This window comes from Nerophis lumbriciformis, linkage group LG09 (genome assembly GCF_033978685.3).
Source record: "Nerophis lumbriciformis linkage group LG09, RoL_Nlum_v2.1, whole genome shotgun sequence".
Classification (NCBI taxonomy): domain Eukaryota; kingdom Metazoa; phylum Chordata; class Actinopteri; order Syngnathiformes; family Syngnathidae; genus Nerophis; species Nerophis lumbriciformis.
Window position 1 is genome coordinate 44,657,400 of NC_084556.2, and position 20,299 is coordinate 44,677,698.

At 41.4% G+C, this 20,299-nt stretch overlaps 1 protein-coding gene across 1 annotated transcript in view; it reads left to right on the forward strand.

Moving 5' to 3' along the window:
- The window catches only part of med13a (mediator complex subunit 13a), a 210,943-nt gene that overhangs the window by 84,232 nt on the left and 106,412 nt on the right, over positions 1 to 20,299 (forward strand). Inside the window, exon 4 of the mRNA XM_061963074.1 lies at positions 13,700 to 13,845. Coding sequence (XP_061819058.1) covers positions 13,700 to 13,845 — 146 coding nt within the window. The remainder of the gene's footprint in view (positions 1 to 13,699; positions 13,846 to 20,299) is intronic.

Below are 20,299 nucleotides of genomic sequence, written 5' to 3' on the forward strand. Positions count from 1 at the left end.
AACCGGGGAAACCGGTTTCGAGTATCATCCCTTGTCTTGCATGTGTCAGTATTATAGCATGGAGGTATGATATTCTTCAAGAGGAATGGATTCATGGACCGCTCTGCCTTTCAGCCTTAATCTGACATGTAAAGAGGCTCGTCCGGATTTACGGCTGAGGGAAATCAATTCAAACTAATCAAGATTTGTAGCGTGCGTGCGCGTGCATGTGTGTGCTTAAAAAAACGTGCTGGCCTTAAGAGTTTTATCTTACGGTTTCCTCCAGCAAGCAGTCTCATGTGTAAACTGTGTGGAGGCAGAAGCCTTTTGGCAGCAGACAGTGTTTTCAATGGTCAGGTGTTTTAACAGCAGGTGAGGTTATGTCATGCTGGACATGTGCCCCCTGCATATTCTTTGGTCGAGTACATAACAATGAATGTTTCCTGAGAAGTTTTTCTTATAAAAAAACATAGATTATTGTTCTTGTTGCTGTCATTTCAGAAACATAGTTAAATGAACGCTAACCTAACTGGTCAAAACATGTTTATGTGCCTCAGATAGCAAGAACATAGCAAATCTCCATGAAGACACAGAGATGACGGCTGTGTGTCTTAATGCGAAATGTCAAGAGATTGATAGCAGGCTCTTATAGCGGTGTAAGTTGTTGTCATCAAGAAGTCAACTTCAGGCTCAGTGGAAGCTCAGTTCTTAATTGTGGGCTCAGCAAGTCCAGAAAACATTCCAGGAATGTCACAGCTCTGCAGTCTCCTTATTTTTTCTTTCTGTCTACTTATATGCCCCGATTGTCCCTGCCTCAATCTTACTTTTATTAGCTTGATTGCAACAGTGTGGCAAAATGCGTCCGATTTAGACCTAGAAAAATAAATATATCAATACATACATCAATGTATTGATAAGTCCCTGTCCAAACTCAACTAAACAGCACACGTTTTAGCTAACAGGGGAAAAAAACAAGGGGAAAAAAACAAGGTGGAATCATTTCAGACTGTCTGGGACACAAAGGTATTTGGTCTCAGCATCTCAAATATAGAAGTAAATAATGAAAATGAAAACAAAAATGTAGTTAGTTGTATCAAAGTTAGGGAACATTATACAAACCCCGTTTCCATATGAGTTGGGAAATTGTGTTAGATGTAAATATAAACGGAATACAATGATTTACAAATCATTTTCAACCCATATTCAGTTGAATATTCTACAAAGACAATATATTTTATGTTCAAACTGATAAACATTTTTTTTTTTTGCTCAGTCATTCACAAACAAAGATAGGGCGAGGGTCACCACTTTGTCAACAAATGCATAAGCAAATTGTTGAACAGTTTAAGAAAAACCTTTCTCAATCAGCTATTGCAAGGAATTTAGGGATTTCACCATCTACGGTCCGTAATATCATCAAAGGGTTCAGAGAATCTGGAGAAATCACTGCACGTAAGTAGCTAAGCCTGTGACCTTCGATCCCTCAGGCTGTACTGCATCAACAAGCCACATCAGTGTGTAAAGGATATCACCACATGGGCTCAGGAACACTACAGAAACCCACTGTCAGTAACTACAGTTGGTCGCTACATCTGTAAGTGCAAGTTAAAACTCTCCTATGCAATGCGAAAACCGTTTATGAACAACACCCAGAAACGTCGTCGGCTTCGCTGGGCCTGAGCTCATCTAAGATGGACTGATACAAAGTGAAAAAGTGTTCTGTGGTCTGACGAGTCCACATTTCAAATTGTTTTTGGAAACTGTGGACGTCGTGTCCTCCGGACCAAAGAGGAAAAGAACCATCCGGACTGTTATAGGCACAAAGTGTAAAAGCCAGCATGTGTGATGGTATAGGGGTGTATAGGTGCCCAAGACATGGGTAACTTACACATCTGTGAAGGCACCATTAATGCTGAACGGTACATACAGGTTTTTGAGCAACATATGTTGCCATCCAAGCAACGTTACCATGGACACGCCCCTGCTTATTTCAGCAAGACAATGCCAAGCCACGTGTTACATCAACGCGGCTTCATAGTAAAAGAGTGCGGGTACTAGACTGGCCTGCCTGTAGTCCAGACCTGTCTCCCATTGAAAATGTGTGGCGCATTATGAAGCCTAAAATACCACAACGGAGACCCTAGGACTGTTGAACAACTTAAGCTGTACATCAAGCAAGAATGATAAAGAATTCCACCTGAGAAGCTTAAAAAAAGTGTCTCTCAGTTCTCAAACGTTTACTGGGTATTGTTAAAAGGAAAGGCCATGTAACACAGTGATGAACATGCCCTTTCCCAACAACTTTGGCACGTGTTGCAGCCATGAAATTCTAAGTTAATTATTATTTGCAAAAAAAAAAATAAAGTTTATGAGTTTTAACATCAAATATCTTGTCTTTGTAGTGCATTCAATTGAATATGTGTTGAAAAGGATTTGCAAATCATTGTATTCCGTTTATATTTGCATCTAACACAATTTCCCAACTCATATGGAAACAGGGTTTGTAGTTGTAATGTTCTTTTTGCAATGACAATGAAGCCAAAAACTTTCTGTCAATAAATGTTAAAATGATTCAACACACCATCAAATTGCATTATAGTCACACAAATATATACTGTTTGTATTCAAATCTACTTTATTTCAATTGTTGCAAAATAAAAACCTTACTTTACTTACTTTTTTCACTCTGTACAGTTAGAACTGTTCTTAAAATGCAGCTGAAGAACCTTTGTCACACAACAATAGAGTTGATATATGCTTATGATTCTATACGAATCAATCAAATGAGTACTGGAGGCATCACAATGATTGTTTACAACAAAACATTCAAAAAAGAAATGAAAAATGAATGAATGTTAGTTTCATACTTATTTTGGATCACTAAAAATAATATTGTCGTCTTTTTTTTCTTTCTACAAACTCTTTTCTCTAAAGCCCCTTAGGTCATCCAGAACTATAAAATTATAAATTGATATTGCTGAATAGACAATATGTCTAAAATTTGTATATTTGATAGTCCATATACAGTATGTAGATAAACACATCTAGGATCACTTCTTTTCTCACAGCCATTTCTTTGCAACTGTCAGTTTGCAAGTTCTTTCTAGACATACTAAATAAAGACCCAAAACAGCAGCTGCAGAACAGTTTTAGTCTTGATCAATCACACTGTGTGCTAAATAAGTACATTACATTACATCAACGTCCCACTGGGGTGAGTTTTTCCTTGCCCTTATGTGGGCTTTGTATCGAGGATGTCGTTGTGGCTTGTGCAGCCCTTTGAGACACTTGTGATTTAGGGCTATATAAATAAACATTGATTGATTGATTAGCATTTTCTCCCCCCAGTATTGTGGGTGTTCTGATGATCAGCATATATTCTGCATATTTATGAAGGCCGACACGCTAAATAGATTGTTCTCTAGTTTGCCCAGTTAAGAGACACAATCCTCTACTCACAAGCTTAGTAGATCAGCTTTGCATGTGCTATCATGTTTGCACATGTTGTAGGACACGCAAACCTTTAGTAGAACTGTGTCGCTTATGTCGATAACCCGTCAATTTGGACCAACCTTGTTCTTCTCATGACAAAAACCCACTTGAGTCGACGTCGTCATTCAACCACTTTATAAAATGTGAGATCCCAAAGGAACCGTCTCTATGAAAAATTATCCGTTTACGTTGACGTGTTGTAGTATTAATAATTAACTTCATAATTGTATTCAAACGGTGTGAAACAAAAACAGCAACATAACTACTGTCTACTACTAAACCACTTCTCCTATTTAATGCAAAGTAAGCTTCAAAATAACAGTATAAACAGGGATACATATTGCATTCAGCCACCAGAAGAACAATTTGTGCTTGTGTGAAAGCTTTGTAGCCAAAACAACCAACCAAAATAAAAGTATAAAATATATTGAAAAACAGAAACATTTTCATAAATATGTACATACATGGAGGAAAACCATGTCAACAAAAATGCTTCGTTATCAAAAATTCTCCTTATGTCACTAATAATGGATAGTTTCACTTTTGATTTCGATTATTTCGACAACCACTTATGTAACGTTAGTCAGTCAGTGTGAGGGCTGTCAGCATAAACATGTTGCACTGTATTTTCTTCAGTGTAAAAAAAACCTGTTGAACTTTTTCCATACAGCTCACCAGCTTCCTTTTTCTCCATTTTACATTATTACATTTTATATAAAATAATTTTAGAGTATGTGTTGCTTACATCCTTGCTTGTGTTGTTTGGAGAATGTTTGTCCAACTTTAATGTGCTGGGAAACACATGCGTACACACACACACTCACATACACAGATATCATGGGCTTCAGGTGCAGTATTTGCAGAAATTGCCTTTCTAAATCACTTTATGTGTGCGTGAGTGACATCGGGGTGAGGAAATATAACACGTGTTGTTGTTTTGGTGCTCTTGGCTTACCTCACAACTGATAGCATGTGACCTCTCTTTACTCAGCTGTGACTGTGCTTGCAGCTATCCAGCGTTATCGTCACATGTTAAATATGCTGAGCAGCTCAGAACTCATTTAGTCCACAGGTAGTAACGTGCTGCTTAATCATGCGCTGTCGCCAGCAGTGTGTCTGATGCCAGGAATTAAAATGTGTGGATTGTGTTTTAACCTCTGCTGGCTGTGCCAAAGATGGCACCCCGGTCCCTAAAGCTCTTTTCGCACACAGACGCATGTGAACGTGTCGTGTCAGGTATTCTGCGCTGGTGAGAGGAGAGCTGTAGGCTGCAATTTTGCTTCGGTCTGCAGAACATAACGTCACATCTTTCCATTGTTGTCTGGCTCTCACTCTGCTTTCTTAGATCCCTCACTTGTCTATGGATGTTCTCATTCATCGAGGTTATTGTAATCTCAGGGCATGCAATCGATTGCAACTGGACTGTTTGGTTTGTCTTAGAAGACGTTTGGCCGCTCATCCGAGTAGGCTTCATCAGTTCATGCTCACAGACTTAGATTTTTCAGATCTAGTCCTGCGGCTGGTGCCAAAACCCCAAATATTCACACTCCGAAACCAGGAGGCTGTGCCTGGGCAAAGATGGTTTTGAGCTATTGTAGTGAGAAAAACTACAATAAGCAATCCTACTCTCAATGCCAATGACAGTCAAAGTGTAATTTCCACTCATTAGCATTGATGTTTTGTGTAGCAGAACGATCGCTGTGGGTCGACCACCAACCACCGAAAATAGTCGGAATCACCCACGTTAGCATTCTATTCAGTTGTACGCAAATGATGATGTCAAAGACAGCAAGTTGCATTTTTTGGACTGTGATGTCCACATTGGAGAGAACACGGGTTTCCTTTTTAGGGTTTACCGAAAACCCACACATACTGATCAGTACCTACTATTTGACTCACACCACCCACTGGAACACAAACTGGGCGTTATCAGAACCCTACAACACAGAGCTGATAATGTTCCCATTAGCCCACAGGCCAAAGAGAAAGAGTATAAGCATTTGAGGCAAGCCCTCAAAACCTGTGGTTACACCAGCTGGTTGTTTGTGAAAAGTGCATCCAGTTCCAGAAGAAACATAAACAGAGTGGATAAGGAGGAAAAAGGTGATGCAAAACTATTGTCATTACATATGTATCAGGTCTTTCTGAGGAACGCAGAATCATTTTTAACCAACAAAACATCCCGGTTCACTTCAAACCAGGCAACAACCTGAGACAGAGACGAGTGAATCCTAAAGACCGGACACCACACACCTACAAAAATAATGGTGTATGCTATCCAGTGTAATATCCAGAGGAATGCACTGATTCATATATTGGGGAAACAAAACAACCACTAAGCCGATGCATGGCACATCATAGACGGGCAAACTCTTCAGGCCAAGACTCAGCTGTCTACCTGCACCTCAAGGAGAAACAGCACTCCATTGAGGAAAAAATATACAGACTCTGGACAGGTAGGACGGATGGTAAAAAAGAGGAGTGAGGGAAGCCATCTATGTCAAGGTTGAAAAACCATCCCTGAACAGAGGAGGTGGTCTGCGACACCACATGTCTCCAACATACAACACTGTCCTTTCTACCATTCCTAAAAGACTCCTCGTTTAGTCTCCCAACAAATAACAGGTGGTAGAAATATTCTGGTCAGAGATCTTCCTTGTGCCATTTGTTTACAACTGAACGGAATGCTAACATTATTGATTCCAACTATTTTGGGCGGTTAGTGGTCAATCCACTGCGATTGTTCTGCCACACAAAACCTCAATGCTTACTAGGGGAAATTACACTTCGACTGTCGTTGGATTTCGCAGAAGGATTGCTTGTTTGCATCTCAACAGTTTTTTTTCGCTCTACGGTGGGACGAAACCATCCTTGCCCAGGCACACCCCCTCCACCAGCCGCTAGATGAGATCTGACCAATCTAAGTCTAGATCTGACAAATCAAAGTCTATAAGAATTAACCGATGAAGCCTAAAAACAAAATAAAATGCTGACAAAAAGGAAATTCAATCATATATAATTTGGTCTAGCAGACAGTCAGGAGAAGTTAGGAAAAACAATGATACCTTCTTTATGAGTTTATGATCCCATAATCTAAAATAATCGTGTTTTAAATAAATGTTCTTCATTGAAATAAATTAAAATCAATTTAATCGTTTTTTTATTAGGGTTGTCCCGATACCAATAATTATTTCTGGTCGAGTCCTCAATTAGAAAATGATTAGCAGGCTGAACATTACATTTTCTTAATTAATCGAGAAGGTTAATACATTGTCATGCAGCAATATGAAAACCATTAACTTGTACAACATGTAATGTACAGAATATCAGAAGCATTTATTCAGGTAGAAATATCACATATTACAGCTGGGATAGGCTCCAGCTCCCCGCTTCCCTAAAGGGACAAGTGGTACAAAATGAATGGATGGATATTACCAAACATCTTTGACAATCAAAGCGAGATCATAACAATCCACATTTTGTCTTATTTATGTGTCAACATGTTATCTAAACATGGAAGTGTAGCTCCTCTGAATGCAAGTGCTCTTAGAGCAGGAATACAAATTTTGCATTTCTACAAAATACAAAATCTGGCAAGACACCAACACACAGTCGGCAATTGTTGTCCTATTTGTGTTGAGCTGTTTAAAAAAGCACAATATTTAAAACACATTTCATTAAAACAAATTAATTGCCCGTTCATGGTGTTAAAACCTGAAAATTATCTGTCTCGGGTACACTTAATACGAACAAAAGATTATATATAGCCGCAATAATTTTGAGTTAATTTTGAACAATGCGATTAATCACAATTAAATATTTTAATCGTTTGACAGCCCTAACACATATACAAAACTCGTATCCATATGAGTTGGGAAATTGTGTTAGATGTAAATATAAACGGAATACAATGATTTGCAAATCCTTTTCAACCCATATTCAATTGAATGCACTACAAAGACAAGATATTTGATGTTGAAACTCATAAACTTTATTTTTTATTTGCAAATAATAATTAACTTAGAATTTCATGGCTGCAACACGTGCCAAAGTAGTTGGGAAAGGGCATGTTCACCACTGTGTGACATGGCCTTTCCTTTTAACAACACTCAGTAAACGTTTGGGAACTGAGGAGACACATTTTTTAAGCTTCTCAAGTGGAATTCTTTCCCATTCTTGCTTGATGTACAGCTTAAGTTGTTCAACAGTCCGGGGGTCTCCGTTGTGGTATTTTAGGCTTCATAATGCGCCACACATTTTCAATGGGAGACAGGTCTGGACTACAGGCAGGCCAGTTTAGTACCCGCACTCTTTTACTATGAGGCCACGTTGATGTAACACGTGGCTTGGCATTGTCTTGCTGAAATAAACAGGTGCGTCCATGGTAACGTTGCTTGGATGGCAACATATGTTGCTCCAAAACCTGTATGTACCTTTCAGCATTAATGGTGCCTTCACAGATGTGTAAGTTACTCATGTCTTGGGCACTAATGCACCCCCATACCATCACAGATGCTGGCTTTTCAACTTTGCGCCTATAACAATCCGGATGGTTCTTTTCCTCTTTGGTCCGGAGGACACGACGTCCACAGTTTTAACTTGCACTTACAGATGTAGCGATCAACTGTAGTTACTGACAGTGGGTTTCTGAAATGTTCCTGAGCCCATGTGGTGATATCCTTTACACACTGATGTCGCTTGTTGATGCAGTACACCCTGAAGGATCAAAGGTCATGGGCTTAGCCGCTTACTTGCAGTGATTTCTCCAGATTCTCTGAACCCTTTGATGATATTACGGACCGTAGATGGTGAAATCCCTGAATTCTTTGCAATAGCTGGTTGAGAAAGGTTTTTCTTAAACTGTTCAACAATTTGCTCACGCATTTGTTGACAAAGTGGTGACCCTTGCCCCATCCTTATTAGTGAATGACTGAGCATTTCATGGAATCTACTTTTATACCCAATCATGGTACCCACATGTTCCCAATTTGCCTGTTCACCTGTGGGATGTTCCAAATAAGTGTTTGATGAGCATTCCTCAACTTTATAAGTATTTACTGCCACCTTTCCCAACTTCTTTGTCACGTGTTGCTGGCATCAAATTCTAAAGTTAATGATTATTTGCACAAAAAAAGATGTTTATCAGTTTGAACATCAAATATGTTGTCCTTGTAGCATATTCAACTGAATATGGGTTGAAAATGATTTGCAAATCATTGTATTCCGTTTATATTTACATCTAACACAATTTCCCAACTCATATGGAAACAGGGTTTGTACATATATTATGTATGTATATATATATATATATATATATATATATACAATATGTCACATATATATATATATATATATATATATATATATATATATATATATATATATATATATATATATATATATATACACAGTATGTCACATACATTTATACATTAAACATTAAAACATAAACTCTGAAATTAAGTAGCAGCAGACCTCAGCTATTGTAGTGTAGATGTGGAGTACTGCTGTTAATGTGCAGGTCTATGACTCACTTTAATGCTTATAAATATCATGAATTTTCTAATGAGCATCACTTAATGTTTTGGCTTTTCAAAATGAACGTGAGGCTCTGCAGCACAGGAAGAAGGAGTGTCAGTCATCTCCCCACTACGTAGTCGTAATGACCTTATTTGAAGTGCACCGCTCTTTCTTATCTGCTCCTCTTCCTAATCCTCTGCAGAGGAGCTGTGCAATAAGTGAGAGTCAGGGGGAGAAGACTGCTATTTGCTTAATCAAATCCTCTGAGGAGACTTCCCTCTTTGATCCACTTCCAAGCTCACTGTGTTCACTTTCATTCGACCATCCGTCACTTGTGTCGTCTCTGTCTCTGCGTGTGTTTGTATGTCACACAAAATGAGGCTGAATGCAAGAGAAAAACATGCAGACAATGTCCTGCATTTTTCTTTGTTCCTGCTCTTTTTCTGCGCTTGGCTCTTGCTCAAAGACTCTTTACGCCACTTTTGTTCTGAGCTGTTGAGGTCACACTGGTGCAGGCAGGCAATGTCGTAATCAGATTAATAAGCAGTATGGTTTGTATCTGATCTAATTGTCCAAAAGACGTGTCGTTGTTTGACAAACCATTGACTGATACGTTCAAATGCTTGCTTGTGTGCACTTTCAGCTTTTATTTCAAGACTCAATTTTGCCATCCAAACTCCATTACTAAAGACATTCCTTTCTTAACTGTAATCCACTAGATGTTTTCTAATCCATTTAAAAAGTTACAGTATATTTACTGTCGTAAGTTACAGTATATTTACTGTCGTAAGTTTCTTTTGATAAAATACTAAATAAATACCAAGTTCTCAACATGGTTAATCTGCATTCTTCTCACATCTAATTTCCCTAGTATTAAGAGCTATTTATTTATTTATTTTTAGTCATTGACTAACAGTGTTGGGTTAGTTACTGAAAACCAGTAACTAGTTACAGTTACTAGTTACTTTATTTCAAAAGTAACTCAGTTACTAACTCAGTTACTTACACCAAAAAGTAATGCGTTACTGTGAAAAGTAACTATTTAGTTACTTCTTTTTTTCTTCTTTTTTTTTTTTAAAGCTCCCATTAATGCCCTTTTTGCCTTCATTTCAGTACTGTTATTGCACTGGAGAATAATACAATCTGTTGATCAACTTGACATACATTTTTATTTTCCTTTTAACATAATTAATGAAAAACAGTGCAACATAAAAAGGCATTCCTCCTTTCTTTAAACTTGGACCAATGACCATGAATAAAAAACAAGTTAAAGTGCAACATAAGAAGGCACATCATCTTCCTTGAAACATAAAGCCTGACATCTGGAGTGATGCTGCTGTCTTCCACACTTGGAGCCATGGATTGTAGAATACTTGTTTTCAGTGGCAGGATCATTGACACAGATGGTGAAGTTTCAGTGCTCAGTAGAGATGGAATACCTTTGAGGGGTTTAAGCACCTGGAGGACCTCACCTGCCACTCTCACATCATCATCAGACAGGGTGACATTTGTCTTCAGGGTGTTGTGGGTCAATGCAGAGTATATAGCTGCCTGCTGCTCCAACATATCATAAGTGGAGTTCCACCTCGTTGGGACATCATGTATGAGCAGGCAGCTTTAGCATTTCTTGCTTTGTCTTAAGCACATGAGCAGCTGTTGTGCTTGGGTGGAAGTAAGAAACCTTCCTGATCCTCCCAAAGAGGCGCTCCATCCTATTGACTGAGATTTCCTTCTGTGATGCCAAATTCACTACATGTGCAAAGCACCTATCTGTGGTCCCAGTCCTGCCTCATTCTCTGTAATTATTTGATTTTTGGCATTATCACGTGTGACTGGGATATCTTTATCTTCCAGTCCTCCACTGCTTGTGTCAGTACCTGCGCAAGGTGACTCTCGTAGAGGGGGCGTGTCTTCTCATCTCCCAGTCTGCTGTGATGAAGTGAGCGCTTATAGTTCCGCTGGACGTCCACCCGTCTGTCATGAGCGCAACAGCTGATGCTCGGGATAGTTCATCCACAATTTTTTTTTTTTTCCTGCTCATAAAGATCTGGCACAATCTTATTGCTGAAGTGGGTGCGCGACGGGATGTCGTAACGTGGTTCAAGCACGTTCAGCATGTGTTTAAAACCCTCGTTTTGCACAACCGAGTCTGCACCTATAAACACACCGATTCAATGGCCGGGGCGTTCAAGCTCCTCCGTTACTCCGCTTGCCATGATCACGCTGTGTGTGGACTGAACGTGCCAACAACTTTTTTTTTTGTTTCATATATCAAACCGCGGATCAATTGTGTGCCTCATCCCCTCCCCACACCCACACACACACACACACATAGACCGCGCCTCTTTTCTTCTCTCCGGCTTGTGACAGAGGAAGATTCAGAAGAACGACACCGCAGCGCTTCTGTTTCTAGCCGATACTACATCAAAAGTAACGTAAAATAACGCAGTAACGCATCATGTAGTAACGGTAACTAAATTACTGAATAAAAAAAAATAACGCGTTAGATTACTAGTTACCGCCGAAACTAACGGCGTTACAGTAACGCGTTAGTCCCAACACTGTTGACTAATCTCAATTTTAGCATAAATAACTGTATTTTTCTTCTAGTTTAAAAATGTTAAAATTGAGAAAATAACTATTCAAATAAGATATTGTGGTTACCCCCACACAGAACATCTTGTTAAATAATCGTGCAACATTTCGATTATGCTTATCGGTAATTTCTCTGCCACACCTGAGTCCGTTTTGGAGAGACTGGAGAAGATGCGGACAAGTTTCACAGTGTCTTGGCTGAATGAGCAGGTATCGGACACCTCGGTATCCTTAGACGCATCCTCGCTCATCCATGCGGACTGGAGACTGGCCGAGAGTTAATGGGCTGCCGAAGTTGGATTTGGCTCTCTTGGTTACTTTGTTGGGTCTGCTCCTGTCTATGTCCATGCCTCCCCACCCCAGCAGACGATGGCATGGAACGCCGCAGAGGCCACCACAGTGTATATGGGTGTTGAAATTATCTTTTTGTTTGGTTGCTTGTCTATGCATGGTGCAATTGTGTGTGTGCAATATATATTATTGGTTAATTTTTTTTATTTTTTTTTGTTTTCCAACTTTTGTAGCTGTATGTAGAAATGGCTGGTTGCATCAGCTCTGCTCTTTTAATGTCTTTAATGTCCTTTATGTTCTTTAATGTTTGATGTTTCCCTCTTACACACATGTTTGTGTGCTATGGCTATGAGTTTTTTTTCCCTTGGCCTAAGTCTGGACCCCCTCTCCAGTGGCCAAGGCTTAGACTGAATATTTGTATTTTATTTTTATTTCTTTATTTATTTTTTGGTCCAAAGGACATGACATCCACAGTTTCCAAAAACAATTTGACATGTGGACTCATCAGACCACAGAACACTTTTCCACTTTTCATCAGTCCATCTTAGATGAGCTCGGGACCAGCTAAGCCGGCGGCGTTTCTGGGTTTTGTTGATAAATGGCTTTCGCTTTGCATAGTAGAGTTTTAACTTGCACTTACAGATGTAGCGACAAACTGTAGTTACGAACAGTAGTTTTCTGAAGTATTCCTGAACCCATGTGGTGATATCCTTCACACACTGATGTCGGTTTTTGATGCAGTGAGGGATCGAAGGTCACGTGCAGTGATTTCTCCAGATTCTCTGAACCTTTTGATGATATTACGGACCGTAGATGGTGGAATCCCTAAATTCCTTGCAATAGCTTGTTGACATAACATGGACAAAGATAAGACCTCCTGGAGGAAAGTTCTGTGGTCAGATGAAACAAAAATGTAGCTGTTTGGCCACAATACACAGCAATATGTTTGGAGGAGAAAAGGTGAGGCCTTTAATCCCAGGAACACAATTCCTACCGTCAAGCATGGAGGTGGTAGTATTATGCTCTGGGCCTGTTATGCTGCCAATGGAACTGGTGCAACCTAAAATCATCAGCCCGGAGGTTGGGTCTTGGGGCGCAGTTGGGTTTTCCAACATGACAATGACCCCAAACACACGTCAAAAGTGATAAAGGAATGGCTACATCAAACTAGAATTAAGGTTTTAGAATGGCCTTCCCAAAGTCCTGACTTAAATGTGTGGATAATGCTGAAAAAACAAGTCCATGTCAGAAAACCAACACATTTTGCTGAACTGCACCAATTTTGTCAAGAGGAGTGGTCAAACATTCAACCAGAAGCTTGTGGATGGCTACCAAAAGCGCCTTATTGCAGTGAAACTTGCCAAGGGACATGTAACCAATAACATTGCTGTATGTATACCTTTGACCCAGCAGATTTGCTCACATTTTCAGTAGACCCATAATAAATTCATAAAAGAACCAAACTTCATGAATGTTTTTTGTGACCAACAAGTATGTGCTCCAATCACTTTAACACGAAAAAATATGAGTTGTAGAAATTATTGGAAACTCAAGACAGCCATGACATTATGTTCTTTACAAGTGTATGTAAACTTTTGATCGCGACTATAAAGGTAACTTCCTGCTTCTTAGGATTGATCATTTGTAAGTACGTGTATATACATATATATATATATATATATATATATATATCAAGATCATATCTTTTTTCCTTATCTCTGTTCCTCATTCACAGCAGCCACCTCTCACTTATGAGTGTTATTGATTGCAATTCGATAACGCACCTCAAACGTTTAAATTGTGCATCCATGTCTTCTTGCAGCGAGCACCTGTCTTGTGCCTTCACATTCTTCCTTCATGGCGAGAGTCACGTGTGCACCAGCGTGGAGATCAACCAGCACCTGCCCGTCTACCTTCTGACTGAGGAGCATCTCAGTCTGGCTCAGCAGGCGTCTAGCCACTTCCAAGGTGGGTTGAGGCTCATTTACAAACTGATTTACTCTACCTCCAATGTCAAGTGATTTTTATTTTCAAAGTTTTCAAACTCTCAATACAGTCTGTTGTTTTTTAAATGTATTGTAATGTTTGGGGTGCTATATTGAAAACTACTTCAAGTTTATGAAGTTTGAAAAGAAGTAGAATTGACAAAGCTTCAGTGTCAGTAACTGTAGTAAGGGAAACAACATCCTCCATTAGCTCACATTAATAGCAATATTCTATCGTTCAGTGCTTGTACTTTCGACTTGTACCTACAGTCGTCCCTCGTTTAAGGCCTAACTGCTTTAAACTAATATTGCAAAGTACTATTGTTGAAGGATTCGGGGAACTTTATTGTCATATCACACACCCAAGGTCCCACATTTATTCTAATGAGTACCACATAAACAATAGTATGTATTAGAGATGTCCGATAATATCGGCTTGCCGATATTATCGGCCGATAAATGCTTTAAAATGTAATATCGGAAATTATCGGTATCGTTTTTTTCATTATCGGTATCGTTTTTTTTTGTTTTTTTTGTTTAATTAAATCCACATAAAAACACAAGATACACTTACAATTAGTGCACCAACCCAAAAAACCTCCTTCCCTCATTTACACTCATTCACACAAAATGGTTGTTTCTTTCTGTTATTAATATTCTGGTTCCTACATTATATATCAATATATATCAATACAGTCTGCAAGGGATACAGTCCGTAAGCACACATGATTGTGCGTGCTGCTGGTCCACTAATAGTACTAACCTTTAACAGTTAATTTTACTCATTTTCATTAATTACTATTTTCTATGTAACTGTTTTTCTATTGTTTTACTTTCTTTTTTATTCAAGAAAATGTTTTTAATTTATTTATCTTATTTTATTTTATTAATTTTTTTTAAAATGACCTTATCTTCACCATACCTGATTGTCCAAATTAGGCGTAATAATGTATTAATTCCACGACTGTATGTATCGGTATCGGTTGATATCCGTATCTGTAATTAAGAGTTGGACAATATCGAAATATCGGATATCGGCAAAAAAGCCATTATCGGACATCCCTAGTATGTATATAATAATTTAAATTAGATAGGATATACAAAGATTAGGTTACAAGTAGCATACATTATTAGGAACTAACAATAAATAGACTACAATGAATAGAAAAATAGAAAAGATTGTGATCCTGTTGTGCAAATAATCACCCGGCCACTACAACACAACCATGACGTATTTGGGTAAATTAGAACTGGGATGAAACCACAGGCTTGGTAAACTTGACAGCTGGAGCAAAGATAGATGCGGACATTAGCCGCGTCGTTAACATTGCATGTCCCGATGTTGTCATTCCACATAGCTTATGTCAAATGCTCACCAATGTCATGTAGAGATGTTGTTGATGTCCAAGATGAAGTGCATCAACAGAGTTTGAGTTTGAGTTTATTTGGAACATGCAAGCATACAACATGATACATCACAATTTCCAGTTTCTCTTTTCAACATGTTCGAAAAGGAGTAGGAAGAAGCAGAGCTTGTTTAATTCTACCCCTTTTCTTTTACATAACAGTTGCTAAAACTTTTGTTCACTTCCTGTTCTCAATGTATTCACAATATACTCCATAAGTAATCACAATAAAAATAAATAAATAAATAATACTCGGAGAAGTAAGTTATATTTCATATGATGAGATAAGTAAGATTATTTTGAGAATGAAAGAATAGATGGATGAAATAAATTCGGAATGTTTGTCATGGTTCTTCTTCTTTGTACTTTGTAAACACTTAAGTTTGAAGAGTTTCTTGAAGTGGATCATATTAGTACATTGTTTGATTGCTTTGCTTAATCCATTCCATAATTTGATTCCACATACAGATATACTGAAGGTCTTAAGTGTTGTACGTGCATACAAATGTTTTAAATTACATTTTTCTCTGAGATTATATTTCTCCTCTTTTTTTGAGAAGAACTGTTGTATATTCTTGGGTAGCAGGTTATAGTTTGCTTTGTGTACAATTTTAGTTCATCTCCACTTAGCTTTACTTTGCGTAGAGCTGAGTCTAATTGAGTCTTGCTACGTACCGCTGTTTTTTGGCACACCCTTAACTCACTCACCAATGTGAAGAGGTGTTATTGATGAGGCTGGAGTCACAAATAAAGTGCATAAATATTTTTTACATCAAATTAAACATAACATCTTTACCCTAAAACGATTGCCACAACATAATACACAATAAAGACATACTACACTGAAATACATACACATAAGACATAACCAAGACTTACAATAATCATGAATTAAGAATATGCTTTAAAAATAAAAATAAAAATCGGCAATATAGTGAAGCAAACAACATTTGAAGCGTGATGTGGCGACTACATCATCTCAAAATCTGATCCTTTTGAATAGAAAAATCTCTCGCCGAATGTTTTTAAATCCTGTGATGATAACATTGTTGTATTGAACAGATTATCGCTGCTGATGGATCACATCGTTGTGGATGTAGTTTAACGTGTTACACCTGATATCATGTTGTTATTTTGATTGTAATGCAGTACTTCTGAGATTGTACATTGGGGCCCCTCTGATGGGTAGCAATGAGATGTCGGGGCTGTGTGAGACAGGCATTTCAGTTAGTATCAGTTAGGGATGTCCTGATCCGATATTTGGATCGGATCGGCCGCCGATATTTGCCCAAAAATGCGTATCGGCAAGGCATGGGAAAATGCCGATCCAGATCCAGTTTAAAAAAAAACTCCGGTCCGTGTTTTCCAACGCACCGATTTAAATAATACATTCCACTTTTCTGCTGCTCCCTAATTTCCGTTCCGCATTTTCCAGCACACCTTCAACACATCCACAGGTCTGTGGATTCTCACGCAGTTGCTTTTAGCTGCTGGCATTACACGACAGGCTCTTCTCACTCTTTCCTGTGTCTCCCTCTCACAGACAGCAAGCGCACCTTCTTACACACGTCACATACGTATACGCCCTCCCCGAGCAGAGAGGTAGCAGCATGGCTACCGTTAGCTGTGATGCTAGCGCAGCCGTGCGAGCAACGCTCCCTCTCAGGTGTGCGCCTGTGCAATTGTGCACTGCGCATGGCAATTATATGCCACGCACAAAATCAAATAAAAAAATAACCGCATAACAATTTTCGATACACCGACACGACAGAGAAAACAGTTTTCGTCATCATTGTTCAAATATTGTAACGTCTGTCGAGACGCTTATCTCCATTCGGTGCCACACGTCCACACCATCAAAATGCCGAGGCAAAAATTTCCACATCAACACCTTATGAAAAAATTAGTGATTTTTTTAGTTGTGATTTCCTTCTCTGCATGAAAGTTTAAAAGTAGCATGCAGTATGAAGAAGAATGTTTTAATGTAGACATGCAAGCCTTGAAAGAAAATTTTGAAAATCAAGACTACATTTCCTGCAAATGGGTGCATTTCTACCCTACATTTTAACTTTAGATTTATTCTCATATCAAACTCTTTTGGCTGTCTTTTTGACACTTACATCCGGCGCCCCCCCTCCACACCCCGGATTATAAATAATGTAAATAATTAAATGTGATTATCTCCTCTCTGAGCTGCCACCTTAACGTGGTAGAGGAGTTTGCGTGTCCCAATGATCCTAGGAGCTATGTTGTCCGGGGGCTTTATGCCCCCTGGTAGGGTCTCCCAAGACAAACTGGTCCTAGGTGAGGGATCAGACAAAGAGCGGCTCGAAGACCTCCATGAATAATAAAAAACAAGGACCCAGATTTCCCTCGCCCGGACGCGGGTCACCGGGGCCCCCCTCTGGAGCCAGGCCCGGAGGTGGGGCACGATGGCGAGCGCCTGGTGGCCGGGCCTGTCCCCATGGGGCCCGGCCGGGCACAGCCCGAAGAGGCAACGTGGGTCCCCCCTCCAATGGGCTCACCACCCATAGCAGGGGTCATAGAGGTCGGGTGCGATGTGAGCTGGGCGGCAGCCGAAGGCAGGGCACTTGGCGGTCCGATCCTCGGCTACAGAAGCTAGCTCTTGGGACGTGGAACGTCACCTCGCTGGGGGGGAAGGAGCCTGAGCTAGTGCGCGAAGTGGAGAAGTTCCGGCTAGATATAGTCGGACTCACTTCGACGCACAGCAAGGGCTCTGGAACCAGTTCTCTCGAGAGGGGCTGGACTCTCTTCCACTCTGGCGTTGCCGACAGTGAGAGGCGACGGGCTGGGGTGGCAATTCTTGTTGCCCCCCGGCTCAGAGCCTGTACGTTGGAGTTCAACCCGGTGGACGAGAGGGTAGCTTCCCTCCGCCTTCGGGTGGGGGAACGGGTCCTGACTGTGGTTTGCGCTTACGCGCCAAACCGCAGCTCAGAGTACCCACCCTTTTTGGATTCACTCGAGGGAGTACTTGAGAGTGCTCCCCCGGGTGATTCCCTCGTGCTACTGGGGGACTTCAATGCTCATGTTGGCAACGACAGTGAAACCTGGAGAGGCGTGATTGGGAAGAATGGCTGCCCGGCTCTGAACCCGAGCGGCGTTTTGTTATTGGACTTTTGTGCCCGTCACAGATTGTCCATAACGAACACCATGTTCAAACATAAGGGTGTCCATATGTGCACTTGGCACCAGGACACCCTAGGCCGCAGTTCCATGATCGACTTTGTAGTTGTGTCATCGGATTTGCGGCCTCATGTTTTGGACACTCGGGTGAAGAGAGGGGCGGAGCTTTCTACCGATCACCACCTGGTGGTGAGTTGGCTGCGATGGTGGGGGAGGATGCCGGACAGACCTGGCAGGCCCAAACGCATTGTGAGGTTTGCTGGGAACGTCTGGCAGAGTCTCCTGTCAGAGAGAGTTTCAATTCCCACCTCCGGAAGAACTTTGAACATGTCACGAGGGAGGTGCTGGACATTGAGTCTGAATGGACCATGTTCCGCGCCTCTATTGTCGAGGCGGCTGATTGGAGCTGTGGCCGCAAGGTAGTTGGTGCTTGTCGTGGCGGTAATCCTAGAACCCGTTGGTGGACACCGGCGGTGAGGGATGCCGTCAAGCTGAAGAAGGAGTCCTATCGGGTTCTTTTGGCTCATAGGACTCCTGAGGCAGCGGACAGGTACCGACAGGCCAAGCGGTGTGCGGCTTCAGCGGTCGCAGAGGCAAAAACTCGGACATGGGAGGAGTTCGGGGAAGCCATGGAAAACGACTTCCGGACGGCTTCGAAGCAATTCTGGACCACCATCCGCCGCCTCAGGAAGGGGAAGCAGTGCACTATCAACACCGTGTATGGCGGGGATGGTGTTCTGCTGACCTCGACTGCGGATGTTGTGGATCGGTGGAGGGAATACTTCGAAGACCTCCTCAATCCCACCAACACGTCTTCTTATGAGGAAGCAGTGCCTGGGGAGTCTGTGGTGGGCTCTCCTATTTCTGGGGCTGAGGTTGCTGAGGTAGTTAAAAAGCTCCTTGGTGGCAAGGCCCCAGGGGTAGATGAGATCCGCCCAGAGTTCCTTAAGGCTCTGGATGCTGTGGGGCTGTCTTGGTTGACAAGACTCTGCAGCATCGCGTGGACATCGGGGGCGGTACCTCTGGATTGGCAGACCGGGGTGGTGGTTCCTCTCTTTAAGAAGGGGAACCGGAGGGTGTGCTCTAACTATCGCGGGATCACACTCCTCAGCCTTCCCGGTAAGGTCTATTCAGGTGTACTGGAGAGGAGGCTACGCCGGATAGTCGAACCTCGGATTCAGGAGGAACAGTGTGGTTTTCGTCCTGGTCGTGGAACTGTGGACCAGCTCTATACTCTCGGCAGGGTCCTTGAGGGTGCATGGGAGTTTGCCCAACCAGTCTACATGTGTTTTGTGGACTTGGAGAAGGCATTCGACCATGTCCCTCGGGAAGTCCTGTGGGGAGTGCTCAGAGAGTATGGGGTATCGGACTGTCTGATTGTGGCAGTCCGCTCCCTGTATGCTCAGTGCCAGAGCTTGGTCCGCATTGCCGGCAGTAAGTCGGACACGTTTCCAGTGAGGGTTGGACTCCGCCAAGGCTGCCCTTTGTCACCGATTCTGTTCATAACTTTTATGGACAGAATTTCTAGGCGCAGTCAAGGCGTTGAGGGGATCTGGTTTGGTGGCTGCAGGATTAGGTCTCTGCTTTTTGCAGATGATGTGGTCCTGATGGCTTCATCTGGCCAGGATCTTCAGCTCTCACTGGATCGGTTCGCAGCCGAGTGTGAAGCAACTGGGATGAGAATCAGCACCTCCAAGTCCGAGTCCATGGTTCTCGCCCGGAAAAGGGTGGAGTGCCATCTCCGGGTTGGGGAGGAGATCTTGCCCCAAGTGGAGGAGTTCAAGTACCTCGGAGTCTTGTTCACGAGTGGGGGAAGAGTGGATCGTGAGATCGACAGGCGGATCGGTGCGGCGTCTTCAGTAATGCGGACGCTGTATTGATCCGTTG